Genomic DNA, 19283 nt, shown 5'->3' on the forward strand with positions numbered 1-19283 from the left:
AATGTTGTGTAAAAATTTCATTCAATTTGATCCAGCCGTTACAAAGTTATATTTGCTTAAGTGGCACCCGGTCAGTTTTTTTTTCATATTCAAACTGCTACAACTTTGAAAGTATTCATACAAAATGGCTCAAAATTTTACTAAGAACGTATTTTCATAATAGTACTATACTGTAAAATTTTGATAAAAATCGGAGCAGTATTGGTAGCTCTATAATCAAAATTGTGGTTTATTGACCTTAAATTTCCGAAAATTTACTATGGAGCGCCTTTGTACAAAATTTTAAAAAGGTAGATCGATGGTTTTGTCTATATATCAACCAATACTCAATCGATTTTGATGAAACTTTTATGGTATAAGCTACATATAATGTAGCATTACTGGTCCAAAAATCAGCTGTTTTGGTGTACGCAGTCTAAAGTTATGAAAAAAAATGTGTGACCAAATTTTGACCGTATCACCCTTTACCCTGTCAAATTGGAACATGACGCCACTCTTCCTGCCAGTCACTCTAGGCCAACGAACTTTCGGTTTCTATAACGGTAGTGGGGCTGCCACCTTAGCTTCCGGTGGAGGAGTGTTTCATACTCAGCCGCTGGATGCCAGAACAGACGCCGTTTGAGCTGCACCTCCTTGGTGAACAGACGCTCGAGACGTATCTTCTCAACTTAGCTGAACGCAGAAGGGCAACAGTGCCAAGCTGCACTACCAGCTAAACTCACCACTCTTAGCTGACGGTCTTTGTCATCTCTTGACCAGTGGAAGCATAAGGTAGGACTTTGTGAGGACCAGAGCTATGTTGGGCGCTCTCCTTATCGACTCACCATGAATATGCCTAAATTAGATGAATTGCACCGATGTATGGGTTCTTGGTTTACTGCAGGAAAATCCTGTAAATCTTAAATCAACAAACGCCTCGTTTTCACTTTTGGTTGATTGAATCAAAGTTGTCCATTTGTGGTTGTTCAGTTCACCAAAGACCTAACGTTCCCACAATTCGGTATGTTGTATACAGGGATGGGAACACTCACTTGCTGAGAGTTACATTCACTTGATGTTTCCTCAGCTCAGAAGCGTGCAATCAAGAAATGGTGTATGGACGACTTTTGCCTTGTGGTTTTGTCTAAAAGTTTGCCGAATAGAGTAGGTGTCGCACACGCATATCAAAGTCGTGACAGAGCTGTGAAAGCGACTCTCCACGAGGTGAGTGTAATTTACATTCACCTCGTGGAGAGTTGCCATCGCAGCTCCTTCACGACTTCGGTATGCGTGTGCGACTCCTACTCTATTCGACAAACTTTTAGAAAAAACCACAAGGCAAAAGTCGTCCATACATCATTTCTTGATTGCACGCTTCTGAGCTGAGGAAACATCAAGTGAATGTAACTCTCAGCAAGTGAGTGTTCCCATCCTTGGTTGTATACTTTGTACAAGTTAGTCGAAAAATTACAAATATCACCCTAAACAAACTGTTCGGGGGAAAAAATGGCAATGCCAAATTTAAACCGCAAAGCTTCTCAAAGTACCCGATGATCGTGATTCCTCCAGACTAATTTGGGCATCAACTCTGCTCTCCATCTCATCAGACAGGATTAGACCGCTAATGCACTCAATCAAACGGGCAACCACGCTCTCACAATCTTGTAAAGGAAATCTAGCCTGCCCATTTGGCAGGAGTAACAAATTTCAGCTAGCCCCCCTATAATTTCCCCTGCTGTTGAAATGCAGTTCAAAGCACTGACTGTCTTACGGCGAACCGCACCGCACGTATCAGTTCGATTGCATAAATGTCATTTTCATTGAACCACAGCGAAGGCATGATGTCACGAAACCCAATTATTGTTGCCGCAGGGAGTTCCACTACTGTGTGGTTTGCACCCGAAAAGGATTCCGAAGAGGCGGGCGGCCGGCGCGATGGTGGCTGTGCCTTGACCAAAAGCTAAAGCCGCAATAACAATTTTCACCGGCACAGTTGTCGACTGCAATATGGTTTGGACGATGTTTCGCTTATCTTTGTTTTGGAACCGTTACTGACTAGGTAGGTAGTGGCATCTGTGGGAGAGATACATAGATACTATAACTGGAACGGAATAAGAGCTACCATAGGATGGCAATTTTGAAACATACCAACTGACTGGTTGAATGATGGTCTGTCGATCATGGCCGGTGGTATGGTTGTCTTATTGCTTGAAATTAGGACGAAATAGATAGAGGAGATTGACTCAAAACATGGTCTCGAAGTAAAACGGCCCGAAAAGATTTTTTTATTGAGCTTCGTTTGACTCAAGGAGTTTCGAAAAAAATATAAAATATTTAATATTTTAATGGTTTATGCTAATTCTATTGAGGAGAATGTATGTTAATAAAAAAACATGAATCTTCTTAACTTAGTGACAAGCTTATGGAGAAGCTTGGTTGTTTTTTTACTCTACACGTTTTCAATGTCGCAAAGGTAAGTTGTTTTATATAATTTGTAGGTGAATGTGCTGCTTCATGCATATGCTGGAAAACTAAAACTTTCTTGGCAACAATCATGATTGTGATTGTGTGCAGAGAAATCAAGGAACTTTTCGTAAAGGAAATTTCATTGACTTCATTGGGGATAGAAAATCTTTGTGCCTACCACATGATATACTGGGATGAACTAGCTTCGGGCTTAATATCTCAAACACCAAGAAGAAGGAGCAGATCAGTTGGCCAAGGAGAAGTTACTAGTTAGCATAGATTTCATTAATCGTGTCGCTGTAATATATGTATTCGATAGTATTTTTTTAAAGGAAATGTGCATATGAATGTCTGGCTTGCAAGGCTTGTCCACTGGGCCCACACGTTCCATAGAAACTTCTTCTTCTTCTTCTTCTTCTTTATGGCTTTACGTCCCCACTGGGACTTGGCCTGCCTCGCTTCAACTTAGTGTTCTTTGAGCATTTCCACAGTTATTAATTGAAGGGCTTTCTTTGCCTGCCATTGCATGAATTTGTATATTGTGAGGCAAGCACAATGATACACTATGCCCAGGGAGTCGAGAAAATTTTCCCGACCGGAACGGGAATCGAACCCGCCGTCTCCGGATTGGCGATCCATAGCCTTAACTACTAGGATTGGAGACCCATAGAAACATTATCTCTTAAGTTCCGGAGAATCATAGACCACATGTGCAGATGAAACGCCAACCAAAATTCACTTAAAGTTCCCCAATCCTGTAAACTCCTCGCACTTCCGTTGCTCCTAGGTCGGCTGTCAAGAATTACTTTTCGGTTCAGCTTTACTGTATGCTAGCCATCGCATCCAAAGCGCTAGATGTAGAAGCACCGTCTGATGGAAACTGGGGCACGATGTACCTCTATCTTGTATTTCTACGAAGCGTCGCGTCGCCATCGAGCGACGGCAACCAACGGACGACGAACGGCCAGGACAATGTCAGTCGGTTTCTTCATCAATATTCATGAGACTCAAAGTTTGACACAGCTCACAGAGGAATGCTTCCGAACGTGATGCTTCTGCTTCACTCCACCTGCCCATTTTCAGTGCGGCGATGTGCAACGGCCGTTGGTGGGCTGTTATGGTTGCCCTCTTACATTCCTCCGACACGGCCAGGCACCGGATAAGAATAGATGCGGAGAGGAATTCTAGTTTATGGCATTTAATAAAGGAAAAGCCACACATCCCGGCAGAGGCTGCACGATTCAAGTGCTGTTATGGAATAAACAGCAACAATATCACGTTTAGTCCTTCTTGAACTGGTATTAAATTCAGCTAAATGCGAGAAATTGTTGCAGCTGATATGGTTGATTTTTGGAGACATTACTTTTTTGTTAGTCACATATCAGTGCTGAAAAAAATTACAAGACGTGAACAGACATGGATAATTTTTTTTATGGTGTCATGAAACTCATTGAAACATGTTATGTTTAACTTTAACAGTAATTGACCAATTCTACTGAATTCAATTATTCGGTTTGAGTAGACATAATATGTGTTGTTTCAGGTACCTTGGCATTACAGAGCCAATATAGCCCATATACCGCTAAACGCGAGAGTATTCATGCTGAGGTTGGCGGGTTCGATTCCCGGTCGGGCAAGGAACTTTACGTAATGGAAATTTTCTTTCACTTCCTTGGGAAAGAGTGTCTTCTGCCGCCACAATATATACAAATGAAAAATAATCATATGCAGATAAAGCTTTCAGTTAATAACAGTGGAAATGATCATAGCAAACTAAGTAGTAGACTCCGTCCCAGTTGAGACGATATGAGATGAAAAAGTAGAAGAAGCCTAGTACAAATTCAAAAGGGTAAAATTACCAGTTCTCGCCATGTACAGTGTATCAAACAATTGTCCGTACAGCGATTTTTTTGCCAAAATATTTTTTCATTCAAATGTTCATAACTTTTTTATACGTTAATCAAAAACGCTGAAATTTTGACTAATCATGAATCATATGTTAATACTCCATTGGTATAATTTTGAGTGAGATCGAATAAGTTTTCTGATGCTTATAAGATTTTTGAACACATTTTTAAAACATTATATCTCAGTATGTACTCGATGAAACTTTTTCATTTTTTTTGTGTTACAGCTGGTACCTAAGGCTTTCATATGCAGCTATTTTTGAGATTTTATATTCACTACAAAAAAATATGAAAATTGTGCTTATGCAGTTGACGATGATTAAAAATTTACCATATTTTGCACATATAATCTGCCAAACGTTTTCCACCAAAAAAAAGTGCATTAACTGAACGAAAAATACATAGAACCTACTCTTCATATGTATGTAGTTTAGTAGGTCCTGTATAAAAATATTACATTAAGAGAATTTAAAAACGTTGAAAACACGTGGCACTTTTATTGATCAAAGTATGATAAATTTCCAAATGACACTCTGAACATATACAGATTTTTCATATTTTTTGCAGTGAATATAAAACCTCAAACGTAGCTGCATATGAAAGCCTTATGTATAAGCTGTATAACAGAAAAAATTAAAAAGTTTCATCGAGTACATATGGAGATATAATGTGTTCAAAAATTTTATAAGTGTTACTAAAAGTTCTAGGTATAACTTTCAGAAAACTTATTCGATCGCGCTCAAAATTTTACCAATGGAGCTTCGATATATAGTGCATGATTGGTCAAAATTTCAGCGTATTTGATTGATGTAAAAAAAAGTTATGAGCAATTTAATGAAAAATTATTTTGACCAAAAAATTGCTGTACGGACAATTGTTTGATACACTGTATACGCCGTATTTGGCCAAATACACGGCTTTTTGCGATGTAAATCGATCTAAGTAATTTACATACACTGGTTAAACTTTCTGGGTATTGCTAATTTCTGTCTATATTGTAAATATCAATTCCTACATTTTCCTACGAAATTAAAAAAAAATGTTCGTTGGAAAATAGGTTTTCTTAGGATGATCAATAGCGATGCGCGTACCCGACAGCACAATTACTAGAGATGAGTAACGTTGAGCAAACGGGCTCGGTAATAAAGACAAACAACTTTCGTGCCAAGAAACAGTCAAAGATGTTCTTGATCACTACCAACCAGTAGCGAACAAATTGCGGCGGCCACTGCACTGGCTGTTGTCGTCGACCCCACAGACGACTCGGTGCCTTATCTACATGTTTTCACCAAATTTGCTAATGGTAACATCGTTCGCTGGCCACAAGAAAAAGCTAGCTCAAATGGATGCTCGGCTTCCATGGAAGTAGACGGGAGGAACAATGTCAATGAAGGCAAATCTAGATATGTAAATTTGATTGGTTTTTGTTTATCTCTGTTTTGTCAAGTTATCATCTTCTCAAATCATCGCGGTGTTATCTATTGTAGCAAGGACATGATTAATTCTGTTGCTTAGTGTAAAGATTGAATAACGAATAGTTCTTTCGAAGATTCCTGTCAAATATTTTGTCGATTTTTTGGAGGGTCTTGTCTGAATTTAAATCAACATAAACATCATTGCTAATTTTTAATACAAGAAATTATTGAACACTTTCACTATCCCGTCGAAGAACAAACAATCGAAACTACACTAAGGTTTTTTTACACGTTTTTTTACACTGCTTTCTTACACGGTTTCTCGAATTAATAGGTTTTTTTTTCACACGGATTCGCGAATTAACACGGGTTTTTCAACTTTCTCGCGTTAGGTGTCCAGCAACTCTTACTAAAAAGATGAAAGAGGATTTATGGGAAAGGGTTGCAAGGGGGTTGAAGAGTGGTATGAGGTGGGGGCGGATCATTATGTAAGTGGTCTGTAGAAAAGGGATCTATGGAAGTGTGGGGGGGGGTCTGTTTGGAGGAGGGGGGGGGGGGGTTAATACAGGGGTGGGCTAGGAGGGATTAAATGGGGGTTTTCCTGAAGGTGAATCCTGAAGTATGGTTCTGTTAAGAACAAATTAAAAGATGTTGGTTATCCAAGGACTTTCGCGAGTAAGCGCCTTAAGATCTACAAGCGTAATCGATAGATTGTAGTTACATTACTGATACGGTGCAACATCCTACAGTTCCTTAGAGCATAGTTCTGTAGAGAAGTACTTTTAAAAGATATTCTAGGACCCCCAAGAACTTCCGCGAGTACAGGCCTGAAACATCGCTTGTAGATCTTACGGCCTTTCCTCGTAGATGTTCTTGGAGGTCCTAGATCATCGTTGGAAGTTATTTCTCTATAGAACTATGCTCCCTGGACCTGTAGGACGCTACATTGTATCAGTAATGTGGCAACAAACACTTGATAACGCTTGTAGATCTTCAAGTGTTTAGACATGGAAGTTCTTGAAGAACCTAGAACATCTTTGGAAATTAGTTCCTTACAGAAAAATAGTTCATGGACCTGTAGGATGTTACAACATATCAGTAATATACCAACAAACCATTGATTACGTATATAGATCTTAAGGCCTTTACTCGTGGGAGATCTCGAAGGACCTAGATCATCTTTGGAAAGTAGTTCTCTACAGAACCATGCTCCATGGATCTGTAGGATGTTGCATCGTTTCGTCATGTAAGAATAATCTATAGAGTAAGCTTGTAGATCTTAAGGCCTTAACCCCCGTGTAAAAAAGACCTTAGTGTATACCAGTGATGCCAGATGTACAGATTTTTCTGTATTATACAGATTTTTGAACTTCTATACAGACAAGATACAGAGTACAGAAAAATACAGATTTTTAAAATGTGATACAAATTTCTCCAGAAAGCATTTTCAGTCAATTTAATGAAAATTGCTGCTTAAACTTCAAAGAATTTATGAAAATTTGTACATTTACACACATGTTTAAGAAAAATAAATACCAGTAAAAACTACAAAAATAGTAAAAAAAAAGCACATTTTTGTTAGTTTCTATTGAAGTCTAGGACTCTCGGTGTCTATTTTACCCTCAAATATATACGGTGATGCAGAAAAATCTGTATTGATACAGATTTTTTGATACAATAATCTGACATCTCTGGTGTATACAGACGTCCTCCCGGTCCCACATCTGTTTCTGCTCCTCCACCAGGTCATGGTACTTTGTTGTATATTGTCCTTTATTGGCATTTACCAGATTTTTTGGTATGTCTGAAACATACGGAAAAACGACCCCCTCCTCCCTAAACGATGGTCGTCATGTTTAGATAGCCCTAACATGGATTGCGTAGGCATCAACATCCATGCGTCTCCATGTGTTTCTCAAACTCCTTGTAAACACTTACTTGGCTGATAATAAAATCATAAGGAAACCTTAATTGCATGCGATAGAAACCGGAAGTTGCCATTTTTCCAGCCTGCCTAACTTCCAGAAGGATGTTTTATGCAATCATATCTTGGCACCGTTCCCCTATAGTATTGATCAAACCACATGCAGGAAAATTTTAAGGGCTGGGTCATTTTACCTCATCAATACATTTTGGGTCGGGTTTCCCTACATGCGTTCTCTGCACCTTTCAGGTGTTCGTCGAAACGCTGCTTCCACTTTTCGATGACCTTTACGTTGGTCCATCAAGAGTGTCCCGTCCTTATCGTGGCACATATTGTTTTACGCCACGAAGCCATGGCGGGATCCGTTGAGCTTCGGGTAGAAGTTGCGTGTTTCTGGAGAACGACACAGCAGTTCCATTTCGACTTAGTCCGTTTCTTCCTGGCAATGTTTTGTTCTCCCGAAAAAGGCGGATTTGCTACTTTCACCTCCGTTTGTAACGATGCCGAGCCCGTGATCCTTCAGAACATCGGCGAATACGAAAGTGGTCCTTCCACATACCGAATATCTGATTGAGCGCTCATTCTCGCATCTCGGTTGTGGTCAATTGAATCTGGCTCGCAGGGCCATCCATCAAGGAGGCTCATCTTTTCAGAAGTTCTGAATTGCCGTTTCCTCAAAATACAAAGCTGAAAGGTAGGTTCAAGTGCAAACCTTCGACAGTCACTACCAAGATCCAAACGGAACTTGATTGATATTCCCATGTAAATGTTTTCTAGAATATTTAACGTAGCCATATTCGCTTTTACAAATTATACAACAATACCCAACTCCTGCACAAAACAGTTGTCATTTTTTTTTCTATTAAACCCAGATCCACTTCTATTCAAACGCAATGGTGCGCTTCTCTCTGAGGCATGTGTGATTGATGGAAAGGGCCCGAATGCTGCCACTACTAGTCCAACGATAATCCTTCAAACGAATGGAGCCAATCCAGAAGCCACCATAATGACATTGTCGACCGACGTGATGAAGGACGTAAATCGTTCAAGAAATGGCACTCGTGTGCCAACAAACCATGGCATAAACCCATTAACCCAGTTGGTACATTTCCATTTCGAACTTTTGAAATTGCCCTGTTTGCTAGTGTGCGCGCTTCGGAAGTTACAATAAGCATGTGATTTACGTTGCAGGCCACCAACTTCGATGGGTTCTGGTTACTTTCACTTATAACTTGGACTGCAAGTATTTGTTCATATTCTATGTAACTCATGCTGAAAGGTAGAACTTCCTGTTAGAAGTAACAGTTTCCTTTGCCGATGTTAACATTTTACATGCGATTACCCACAACTGAAAAGGGGAAGCTTGGGAAAATGATATACAAACGAGAGGAAAAACGACTCATATAAACAATATTGCCAAACATTGAAAATTTACTAGTAACATATCAGCACGTGTATTCCAAAGCAAGTACAACCATTAGTCGCAGCATACGTCCATCGGTATTACAATCATTTTTCAACAAACCCACAAAACCGGCAACAACCATCTTTCCCACAATAATGGGTGGTGGAAATGGAGCAGACCATTGAAATGAGAAATCCGAAGGAAAAACGGATGGTCGCAAACACAAATACGAAAATCCCACATTCAAGGGCATAGCTCTTGCAAGCCGCTAGCTACACTTCAATTTCTATACTTTTCCATCTTTAGTGACTTTTTCTCGCTGTTCATCAAGCACCACCTCTCGACAGGACCGCCTACCTATACCCACAGCTCAGCTTGCGGAAATGTCAATTTTTATAGCTCAGCGTAAAATTTTATGAGAGCTTTAAAATGAGTATTAGTGCGGAAAATGCACGATAGCGGAGTGCTTGCCGGTGCCGCGCCCGCCTCGGTTTGCTTGTTACAATTTTTGGAGATATGAAGTGGGTTGGGTTGGAAATGTAATTTGGTGTTCAAAGGTTAGGTTCATATTTGCTACAGTTGAAACGCTGCCCTGGAGGACTAATGCTAGTTCAACTTCATTTATGTAGATCACTCTTGTGAGATATAATTCCTAATTAATTTAACGTTTATCACTTTATTCTAAAGACATTACTTTTATCTAGCAGAAGAATAATTAATGGCTTTAGTGGTTTAGGAGTAATAGTGGTTGCCTTTCGCTCCAATCAATCTGGGTTCAAGCCTAGCCAACATCATTATCGGTATTTTATACACAAAAACTTTTCGTAAAAGAAAAACTGCGGGTCTTGGTCCATGCTTTGATACGTTCGATCTTCGTCTGTGTCTATGCTTAGTACAGTAAAAAAGGCAGACGTCAAATAACTACTGATGCTGAACGACGTCGTGCAGTCATTTCACAGCTGACTGTTTAATAGAAAGTCGATTTTTATTATAGACCCAGAAGATCTCTTGCAAAAAAAAAACCTAAATATCAGTTCATAAATCAAAGTTGAAGGACCTAGCAAGAGGTCTGAATCGCATACATACATACATTTATTTATATTATTTATAGGGCCCATATAGCCGAGGCGGTAAACGCACGGGTATTCAGCATGACCATGCTGAAGGTGACGGGTTCGATTCCCGGTCGGTCCAGGATCTTTTCGTAAAGGAAATTTCCTTGACTTCCTTGGGCATAGAGTATCTTCGTGCCTGCCACACGATATACACATGCAAAATGGTCATTGGCAGAGGAAGCTCTCAGTTAATAACTGTGGAAGTGCTCACAGAACACTAAACTGAGAAGCAGGCTTTGTCCCAGTGAGGACGTTACGCCAAGAAAAAGAAAAGAAACATACATTTATTTGTTCATAATCATTAAGACAAGACATAATCAACAATAGTACGCCACACGCTATGTCCAAAGGGAAGTATGTATTATGAAAAGTGAATGTACCTCAAAGTTAATTCGCTAGAACCATATTTTTGGACCTCTAGATTCAGAATATGTACGATTTGAAATAATCCATATTGGTTTTTCCCCATACATTTTTATATGGGATGAAAGTAAGCATAAAATGACTTTTTTCGCCATTTGTATGGGAAACTAGGGAAAAAAATCGAACAAATCGAAAAACCCAAGATGAAATATTTTGAACCGCACAGATTCTAAAACTAGAGGTCTAAACCTACGATCTCATGGAATAACATTTGAGGTACATTCGATTTTCACAATACTTCTCTTTGGACATAGCGTACGCCACAATACTCGGTTTGTGGCTGCCGCTCTCCATCCTCGGTCGCGCCCAATAATGCTCGCCAGGTCACGCTCCACCTGGTCCGCCCATAGTGCTCTTTGCGCTCCACGCCTTCTTGTGCCAATCGAATCAATTGCAAACACCAGCTTTGCAGGGTTGTTGTCCGGCGTTCTTGCAACATGCCATGCCCACCGTATCCTTCCGGCTTTGGCCACCTTCTGGATGCTGGGTTCGCCGTAAAGTGCAGCGAGCTCGTGGTTCATCCTTCTCCGCCACACACCGTTCTCCTGCACACCGCCGAAGATCGTTCTTAGCACGCGTCGCTCGAAAACTCCGAGTGCTTGCAGGTCTTTCTCGAGCATGGTCCATGTCTCGTGCCCGTAGAGGACTACCGGTCTTATTAGCGTTTTGTACATGGTGCATTTGGTGCGTGGGTGAATCTTTTTCGACCGCAGTTTTTTCTGGAGCCCGTAGTAGGTCCGACTTCCGCTGATGATGCGCCTCCGAATTAGACGGCTCACGTTGTTGTCAGCCGTCAGTAAGGATCCGAGGTAGACGAATTCCTCCACCACCTCGAAAGTATCCCCGTCAATCGTAACATTACTACCCAGACGGATCCGGTCGTGTTCGGTTCCGCCTACCAGCATGTACTTTGTTTTTGAAGCACTCACCAACAGTCCGACCTTTGCTGCTTCGCGTTTCAGGCGGGTGTACAGCTCTGCCACCGTTCCAAATGTTCTGGCAATAATGTTCATGTCGTCCGCAAAGCACACAAATTGACCGGATTTTGTAAAAAACGTTCCACGGCTGCTGAGCCCGGCTCGTCGCATCACACCTTCCAGAGCGATGTTGGAGAGTAGGCATGAGAGTCCATCACCTTGTCGCAGTCCCCAGCGAGATTCGATTGAACTGGATAGTTCACCCGAAACCCTTACGCAGTTTTTCACACCGTCCATCGTTGCTTTAATCAGTCTAGTCAGCTTCCCAGGTAAGCCGTTTTCGTCCATGATTCTCCATAGCTCTGCGCGGTCGATACTGCCGTAGGGTATCGCGCCACTTGGGCAATGGCTTCTATATTCGTCTGTTTTCCACTATAACTCAGTCAATTTTGAACCAATTGACTTGAAATATTGTACACGGGTAGATACTATACCTATCTCACCACATTCCAAAAATTGTGTCAATTGGTTCAAATTTGACTGAGTTATAGTGGAAAACAGACGAATATAGAAGCCATTGCCCAAGTGGCGCGATTCCCTATGCCGCTTTAAAGTCGATGAACAGGTGATGCGTTGGGACCTGGTATTCACGGCATTTCTGGAGGATTTGCCGTACGGTAAAGCTCTGGTCCATTGTCGACCGGCCGTCGATGAAGCCGGCTTGATAACTGCCCACGAACTCATTTGTTTTATGTGACAGACGACGGAAGATGATCTGGGATAGCACTGTGTAGGCAGCATTCAAAATAGTGATTGCCCTGAAGTTCTCACATTCCAAATGGTCGCCTTTCTTGTGAATGGGGCAGATTACCCCTTCCTTCCACTCCTCCGGTAGCTGTTCGGTTTCCCAGATCCTGACTATCAGCCGATGCAGACAGGTGGCCAACTGTTCTGGGCCCATCTTGATGAGTTCAGCTGCGATTCGACCCTTACCAGCTGCTTTGTTGGTTTTGAGCTGGTGAATGGCATCCTTAACTTCCCTTAGCGTGGGAGTTGGTTCATTTCCGTCCTCTGCTGCACTGGCGTCGTCGTTTCCTCCGTTTCCGTGGGCTCCCGTGCCTACGTTCTCCACGCCGTTCAGGTGCCGATCGAAGTGCTGCTTCCACCTTTCGATCACTTCACGTCCGTCCGTCAAGAGGCCTTCGTCATTATCCCCGCATATTTCGGCTCGCGGCACGAAGCCGTTGCGGGATGCGTTGAGCTTCTGATAGAACTTCCGTGTTTCTTGGAAATGGCACAGCAGTTCCATTTCTTCACACTCCGCTTCTTCCAGGCGGCCAGGGCCGGATTTACAAATGTGGGGGCCCGGGGCCACAGTGTTGTGGGGGGCCCTCTTTATAGAGGATATTTTTTTTTTCATTGTACATAGAAAAATCCAGAAAATCCGGAAAATTCATCTCTTCTCTCTTATTAATGATAAAAAAAACTAAAAATTAGGGTTGTTATTGAAATCTAGATTAATAGGCGTAACTAGAAAAAAAAGGCATCCACTATAAACTAAGCATAACAGAGATCCACATATGAAAATCTAGTCTGAAGACGATTGTAAAAGAAATTTAAGCAAGTGAATAACGCTTTATCCAAGAGTGTTTATAGTATTGGATTCTATTGATCAAGTCGAAATTCATGAGAAAATGCTTTAAGAAATTTAAAAATAGATTTCATAGGAGACATTTTCGATAAATTTCAGAAAAAATTTATAGCGCTATTTTTGGGGCCGTTGTTGCTCCTCTTCCTTGGCGTAACGTCCTCACTGGGACAAAGCTTGCATCTCAGCTTAGTGTTCTATGAGCACTTCCACAGTTATTAACCGAGAGCTTCCTCTGCCAATGACCATTTTGCATGCGTATATCGTGTGGCAGGCACGAAGATACTCTATGCCCAAGGAAGTCAAGGAAATTTCCTTTACGAAAAGATCCTGGACCGACCGGGAATCGAACCCGTCACCCTCAGCATGGTCATGCTGAATACCCGTGCGTTTACCGCCTCTGCTATATGCGGCCGTTATTGCGAAATCTCCAAATAGAATTTCTTGCGGAATCATTGATGAAATCTATAGAGTTGCTGACCGATTACCAGGTTTATTTTTTGTGGAACTTAAGCATATTAGGTATTTTTAGCGGAAATTATTCTAAAAGCTGCTGAAGAAATTTCATCGGAAATCCATAATGAGTTCTTGATGGAATTTCTGTACATATTACTTTGAATAGAATTAGAAATAAAATTTCATATTAATCTTTAGCGGACGAATTTTTAGCCAATTTAACCCCTATGTGTCCGACAAACTTTTTGCTTTTTTCTACACCGTGCTTTTTAAGTGGGCTCTGGGTACCCGGGTACCCTTTCGGCCACATAAGGGTTAAACAAAAATTGTTTGGCAAACTTTGAATATTTCAGGATTTTTCAATAATTTCTCCACAAATATCTACTGCAATTTTCATTTAAGGAACCTGTGGATTTGTTAAAAGTTCGCATTTAATAACACAATCAAGGAAGAAAAATTTGTCATGGATTTAATCATATTGAAGAAAATCTGATCAGATCTCCACCTAAATCCGACCTAAAATTCTTGCTTGTTACTTCAAAGAAATATTTCAACAATTCTGGGGTTCGATTTGAATAATTTATAAGTTTTGTTAGTGAAATCAAACTCTACAATTCTAAAAAATTTTCTTTATACTGATAGATACACTTGCAAATCATTGAAGAACTATGTAGGAAATTTAAAAAATAACACCAATAATTTTCGACAGAAATAAACACGAATTTTCAGTAGAAACTTTTTGACTCTCTATTCCAAAGCGTTTGAGATTTCATCCAGAATTCAGGTGAAGATTTTCTCATGTATTTTCGTTTAAATAACTTGTGCAATTCACAAGAGTGAACAATTCAAACCTTAAAAATCTTAAAAACTTTCTGGAAAAGTTTGAAATTTTATTAAAAGGCAAATATCTGCTTCTTTCTAATTTGAAGCACAATATTTCACACACATCTTGAGAGTAGAAGTACTTGTGATAAAAATTAAATCAAGATGTTTCTAGCACTACTTTTTTCGATTCCCATTTGAAGTAACATTTTGTGGGGGCTCCTGAAATGTGGGGGCCCGGGGCCATGGCCCCCCTGCCCCCCCCTTAAATCCGGCCCTGCAGGCGGCACTTTTTCTCCCGAAAGAGGCGGGTCTGCTGTTTCCGCATCTGTTTATAACGTTCCACGTTCTGTCCAGTCCCTTGCTGCAGCATTACCGCCCTCGCTGCGTTCTTCTCCTCCAAAACCGTTCTGTACTCTTCGTCGAACCATTCGTTCCGTCGATTCCATTCCACGTACCCGATGGTGCTCTCGGCTGCGTTGTTGATGACTGCTTCCACTGTACTCCAGCAATCCTCTAGAGGGGCCTCGGCGAGCTCACCCTCGTCTGGCAACGCGGCCTCGAGATTCTGCGCGTATGCTGAGGCGACATCCGGTCGCTTCAGTCGCTCTAGGTTGACCGTGGCGGTCGCCGGTACCGTACATTGTTGATGACGGAGAGTTTTGGGCGCAGTTTGACCATCACCAGATAGCGGTCGGAATCGATGTTGGCGCCACGATAGGTCCTGACGTCGATAATGTCGGAGAAGTGCCGTCTGTCAATCAGAACGTGGTCGATTTGAGATTCCGTTTGCTGTGGTGATCTCCAGGTGTAACGATAAGGGAGACTGTGTTGGAGAAAGGTGCTACGTATGGCCATATTTTTGGAGGCGGCGAAATCAATGAGTCGTATGCCGTTTTCATTCGTCTGCTGGTGGGCGCTGAACTTACCAATCATCGGTCTTAATTCCTCCTCCTGGACTACCTGGCGTTCAAATCTCCTATGATGATCTTGACGTCGTGGCTTTTAGGCAGCGATCGTAGTCGCGTTCGAGCTGCGCGTAAAATGCGTCCTTGTTATCATCAGTACTTCCAGAGTGTGGGCTGTGCACGTTTATTATGCTGAAGTTGAAGAATCGGCCCTTGATCCTCAACCTGCACATTCTTTCGTCAATCGGCCACCAACCGCCTCTGCATATCACCCATCACGACGAAAGCTGTTCCCAGCTCGCGTGTGTTGCCGCAGCTCTGGTAGATGGTATGATTACCTCTAAACGTTCACACCATGGATCCGGTCCAACACACCTCCTGCCGAACCCGCGGTCCTTCAGTAGATCGGCGAGTATGCGGGTGAGGGTGCTCCCAATGAAGTTGAGAGATCGGCAGTTCGACGTACCGAGTTTCCAATGGCAAGTCCTTTTTGTTCGCTAGGGTCGTTGCCGTTGGTCTCGGTTCGTATTATTCTGTTGCTGATTTTTCGTTACAATGCAATGGTTTTCGGAGCACTATGCTCCGAAAGTAATAGATTGAACTAACTCAAAGATGTAGGCCAATATTTGGATTCTAGCCTTTAATGTCTTTAGCCAGCAAATGCTTTATTTTCGCTTAAAAACAAAGTTCGAGACAATTGAAATTCATTGGAGATTATACGAAATTACGTGTTTAGTCGATATTTAGAAATATTTTGCATAATGTAGCGCAAAATGAGGACAAAAACTTAAATCTTAACTGTTTGAAAAGTTTCAAATTTCCCTATCGTAAATTGTAAAAAATACATTGTACAAAACAAGTTTTTTATTGTTATCGGGTAAATGTTTGAAAGCGTTTACAATTTCGACAAGTTGTTGACACAGGTTTATATAAGTTGCTGTAATTCAAATGGAACAAAAGGGGTTAAAAATGCGCATTTCACTGCAGAAAAAGTACAAAGAATAATGAATTTTCGACACATATATAGTAAATAAATCAATAATAAAAGCACTGTGGGGTCAGCATTTTTGAAAAATATTGTAAAGCACCTTTTCTAGCTGCCATTTCTCATTCCAGGGTAACGAATTAGAAGATGAACCACCAGAGGCATTAAGCATGTCTTGGCCAAAGACATTTAGGAAACGAATAACCTACCTATTAGTTGCTCCAATTATCTTTCCGCTGTACTTAACACTTCCTGACACTAGAACACCAAGGGGTAAGAAATTTTTCCCGATAACGTTTATGGGTTCGATTCTGTGGATAGCCGCATACTCGTATCTTATGGTGTGGTGGGCTAATGTTGCTGGTGATACGGCGAAAATACCACCGGAGGTAAGCTGTACTGCGATTTCCATGAGCGTCCAAATTCTAATGAGGCGTGCGTGCGTCATCTACTTTCCGTTTGCAGGTGATGGGACTGACATTTTTAGCAGCTGGTACCTCAATTCCCGATCTAATCACGTCTGTGATTGTGGCGCGAAAGGGCTTTGGTGACATGGCGGTGTCAAGCTCGGTCGGAAGTAACATTTTCGACGTGACGGTTGGGTAAGTATTTTTATGTTTATGTTGTTAAAATTCCTTCTAGTGTATGGGAGTCAAAACTCGAGCTTATTAGTTCAGTTAATAGAGTTCAAAAACCCGTCTGGTCAAGAACCTTTCAGGTTTAAATATTTTCTCGACTCTCAAACATGATATGCGAATACAAAATATTCAATTAATAAACTTGGTTGAAATACTACTGCCATGATTTGGCTCTGGAGCATTGGCTTTGTAGTCTTTTGAAGGAATCTTTTGATTTCGAGGACAGCAAAGCCAATACTCCGAATCAGTTAATGAGGAAAATTTTCAATAAAAAAAACTGTAGAAGTGCTCATAGAAGACTAAACTGGGAAAGAAGTATACTGTCCCAGCTGGAATGTGACACCAGAAATAAGAAACAGAACAATATTTATCCATTGCAAGAGTGTTCATAAAACACCCTAGCAGTCCAACATTTAAAGCATTTTAAACACACGGTACTTGAATTGAAGCTCCCATGTCCAACCGGTTATACGAGAGTACGACATACAGCAAAGCACATTTTGCCCACCTGTGTGCTGATCCTGTACCTACGGTCGGTCTGTCTTCACAACCAAAGTTGATGCATTTATCACACTACTGCTGTTGCAGCACACCAACGCTCCAACAGGACCCCAGCCAGCACACATAACGAGAGATAGAAAAAACATTTTAAAATTTATCACATCCACTATCATCTTCAGACAGCGTGCAGCAAAACCGCTTCGAACTGACAAACTTGGCACCAGATAACAGTACGTTGCCAATATAGATATAGTCATACGTTGATGTATCGGAACATTTTGGTTTGGTTTGCCTGGGCAGTCGAATTGGAAGCTTTCTCTGTGAACGGAGAACAATTCGCAATTTGACATTCTTCGATGGGCATTCTTCCTCGCCAACCCTCGTTGGGTGCTGAGAAACTACGGAAGTTCATATTTGATCGGAATTTTTCCCAATCCAATGACGAGGACGGTGTGGTAGGCTATGTAAACTATAGCCATGTAGCAGTAGTATGGCACATCTTGTTTGATGTTATTTTGGCCGGAGCGCATGGAGATTTCAATAAATGCCTACATATAAAACAATGCCAAACAAATAACCTCCAACAGTTGGCTTTGTGGATGGATGTCGGCTGAACTTGTTTCGGTGTGAAAAATAAAGGAAGCAATATTTTTGGCCGGAGAAAGTTTTATATGTAAATTATTGTTGAGCTTGTTAGAATTTGGTGTACAAGAGCGAGATGTGTAGTTCTTTCATTATAATCTGTTTAATAGATGGTCTATTCATTTGTGGATAAGATCAATTTAGTTTCAAAATAAACGTGTATGTTATTTTACGAATAAGTTACATTTGCATGCTATTTTTCAATGAAATATACGATTTTTTAATTTGGACAACATTTTCCAAATCAGCGACCCCGAAGTTACAGGAGCGATACGCAGCACTCCATCAAAAGCTTTAGATGCGATTTTCAATCTGCTACCTTTGCACGAGTACGTGCAATTAGAAGTCGAAGAAGAATTGCTGAGACTTAAATGAGTTGAAAATTTTAAAAGTTTAGTTTCAGCAATGGGGTGTTAATTTATGAAATCTCTCATATAACTTTTTATTTGTATCAAGCAGTTTTGAGGTGATTGTTTCATTGTATAACAGTAACTATTCTGAATGACGTATTACGGAATCCATTTTGGGCCATAAGCATCCCAACAGTTGCTATGGATAATAAATTCAACTAATACAATATAGATCTTTAGAAATAAGTGTTAGATTGATACATATAATTGGAAAATTGGAAAATGTTTATGCATACTCAATGCCGCAGTCCCCTCTTCATAGAAGCCCGTGTTCTTCAGATGTATTGTTATGTTTTAACGAAGGCGTATTCTTCAAAATAAATTTTTCATCTGTTTTCTTATTTAAATATGATTAATGATTGGCGTTAAAATATGAAATCCAAAGCTTTTTGAAAATGTGGAACAAACTCACTTGTTCCATATATTATGTAAACCAGACTGTCACTAACTGGTGCAAAAACAAGTATTTATGAAGAAAACGCAAGGTATTTAGTAAATCATTCAAAAACTTATCGTTTTTTAACGAAAAACATAAACAAAAACGAAATATAAATGGCATGTTACTACGACAAAAACGATATATCAAACTTCTTGCATGAATTATTTGCTTAACCGTGCTCATCAAACATTGCTGCTAAACCATCTACACATCTTAAAATACGACCTATTAGCGATGCTCCAGAGTAGAAATATCAGCATTGAATACACAATTTATAGTTTGG

At 40.7% G+C, this 19283-nt stretch overlaps 1 protein-coding gene across 5 annotated transcripts in view; it reads left to right on the forward strand.

Moving 5' to 3' along the window:
- Window positions 1-19283, forward strand: part of LOC109400338 (sodium/potassium/calcium exchanger Nckx30C) — a 297046-nt gene that overhangs the window by 256123 nt on the left and 21640 nt on the right. For all 5 annotated transcript variants that reach the window (XR_009997612.1, XM_062850998.1, XM_062850999.1 and 2 more), the window contains 2 exons: window positions 16502-16759; window positions 16836-16972. Coding sequence is in view for 4 of the 5 variants with exons in the window: in XM_062850998.1 (XP_062706982.1) it covers window positions 16502-16759; window positions 16836-16972 (395 nt within the window). In the remaining variant the exon portion in view is untranslated. The remainder of the gene's footprint in view (window positions 1-16501; window positions 16760-16835; window positions 16973-19283) is intronic.

The sequence above is a fragment of the Aedes albopictus genome, chromosome 2 (assembly GCF_035046485.1).
Source record: "Aedes albopictus strain Foshan chromosome 2, AalbF5, whole genome shotgun sequence".
NCBI lineage: Eukaryota > Metazoa > Arthropoda > Insecta > Diptera > Culicidae > Aedes > Aedes albopictus.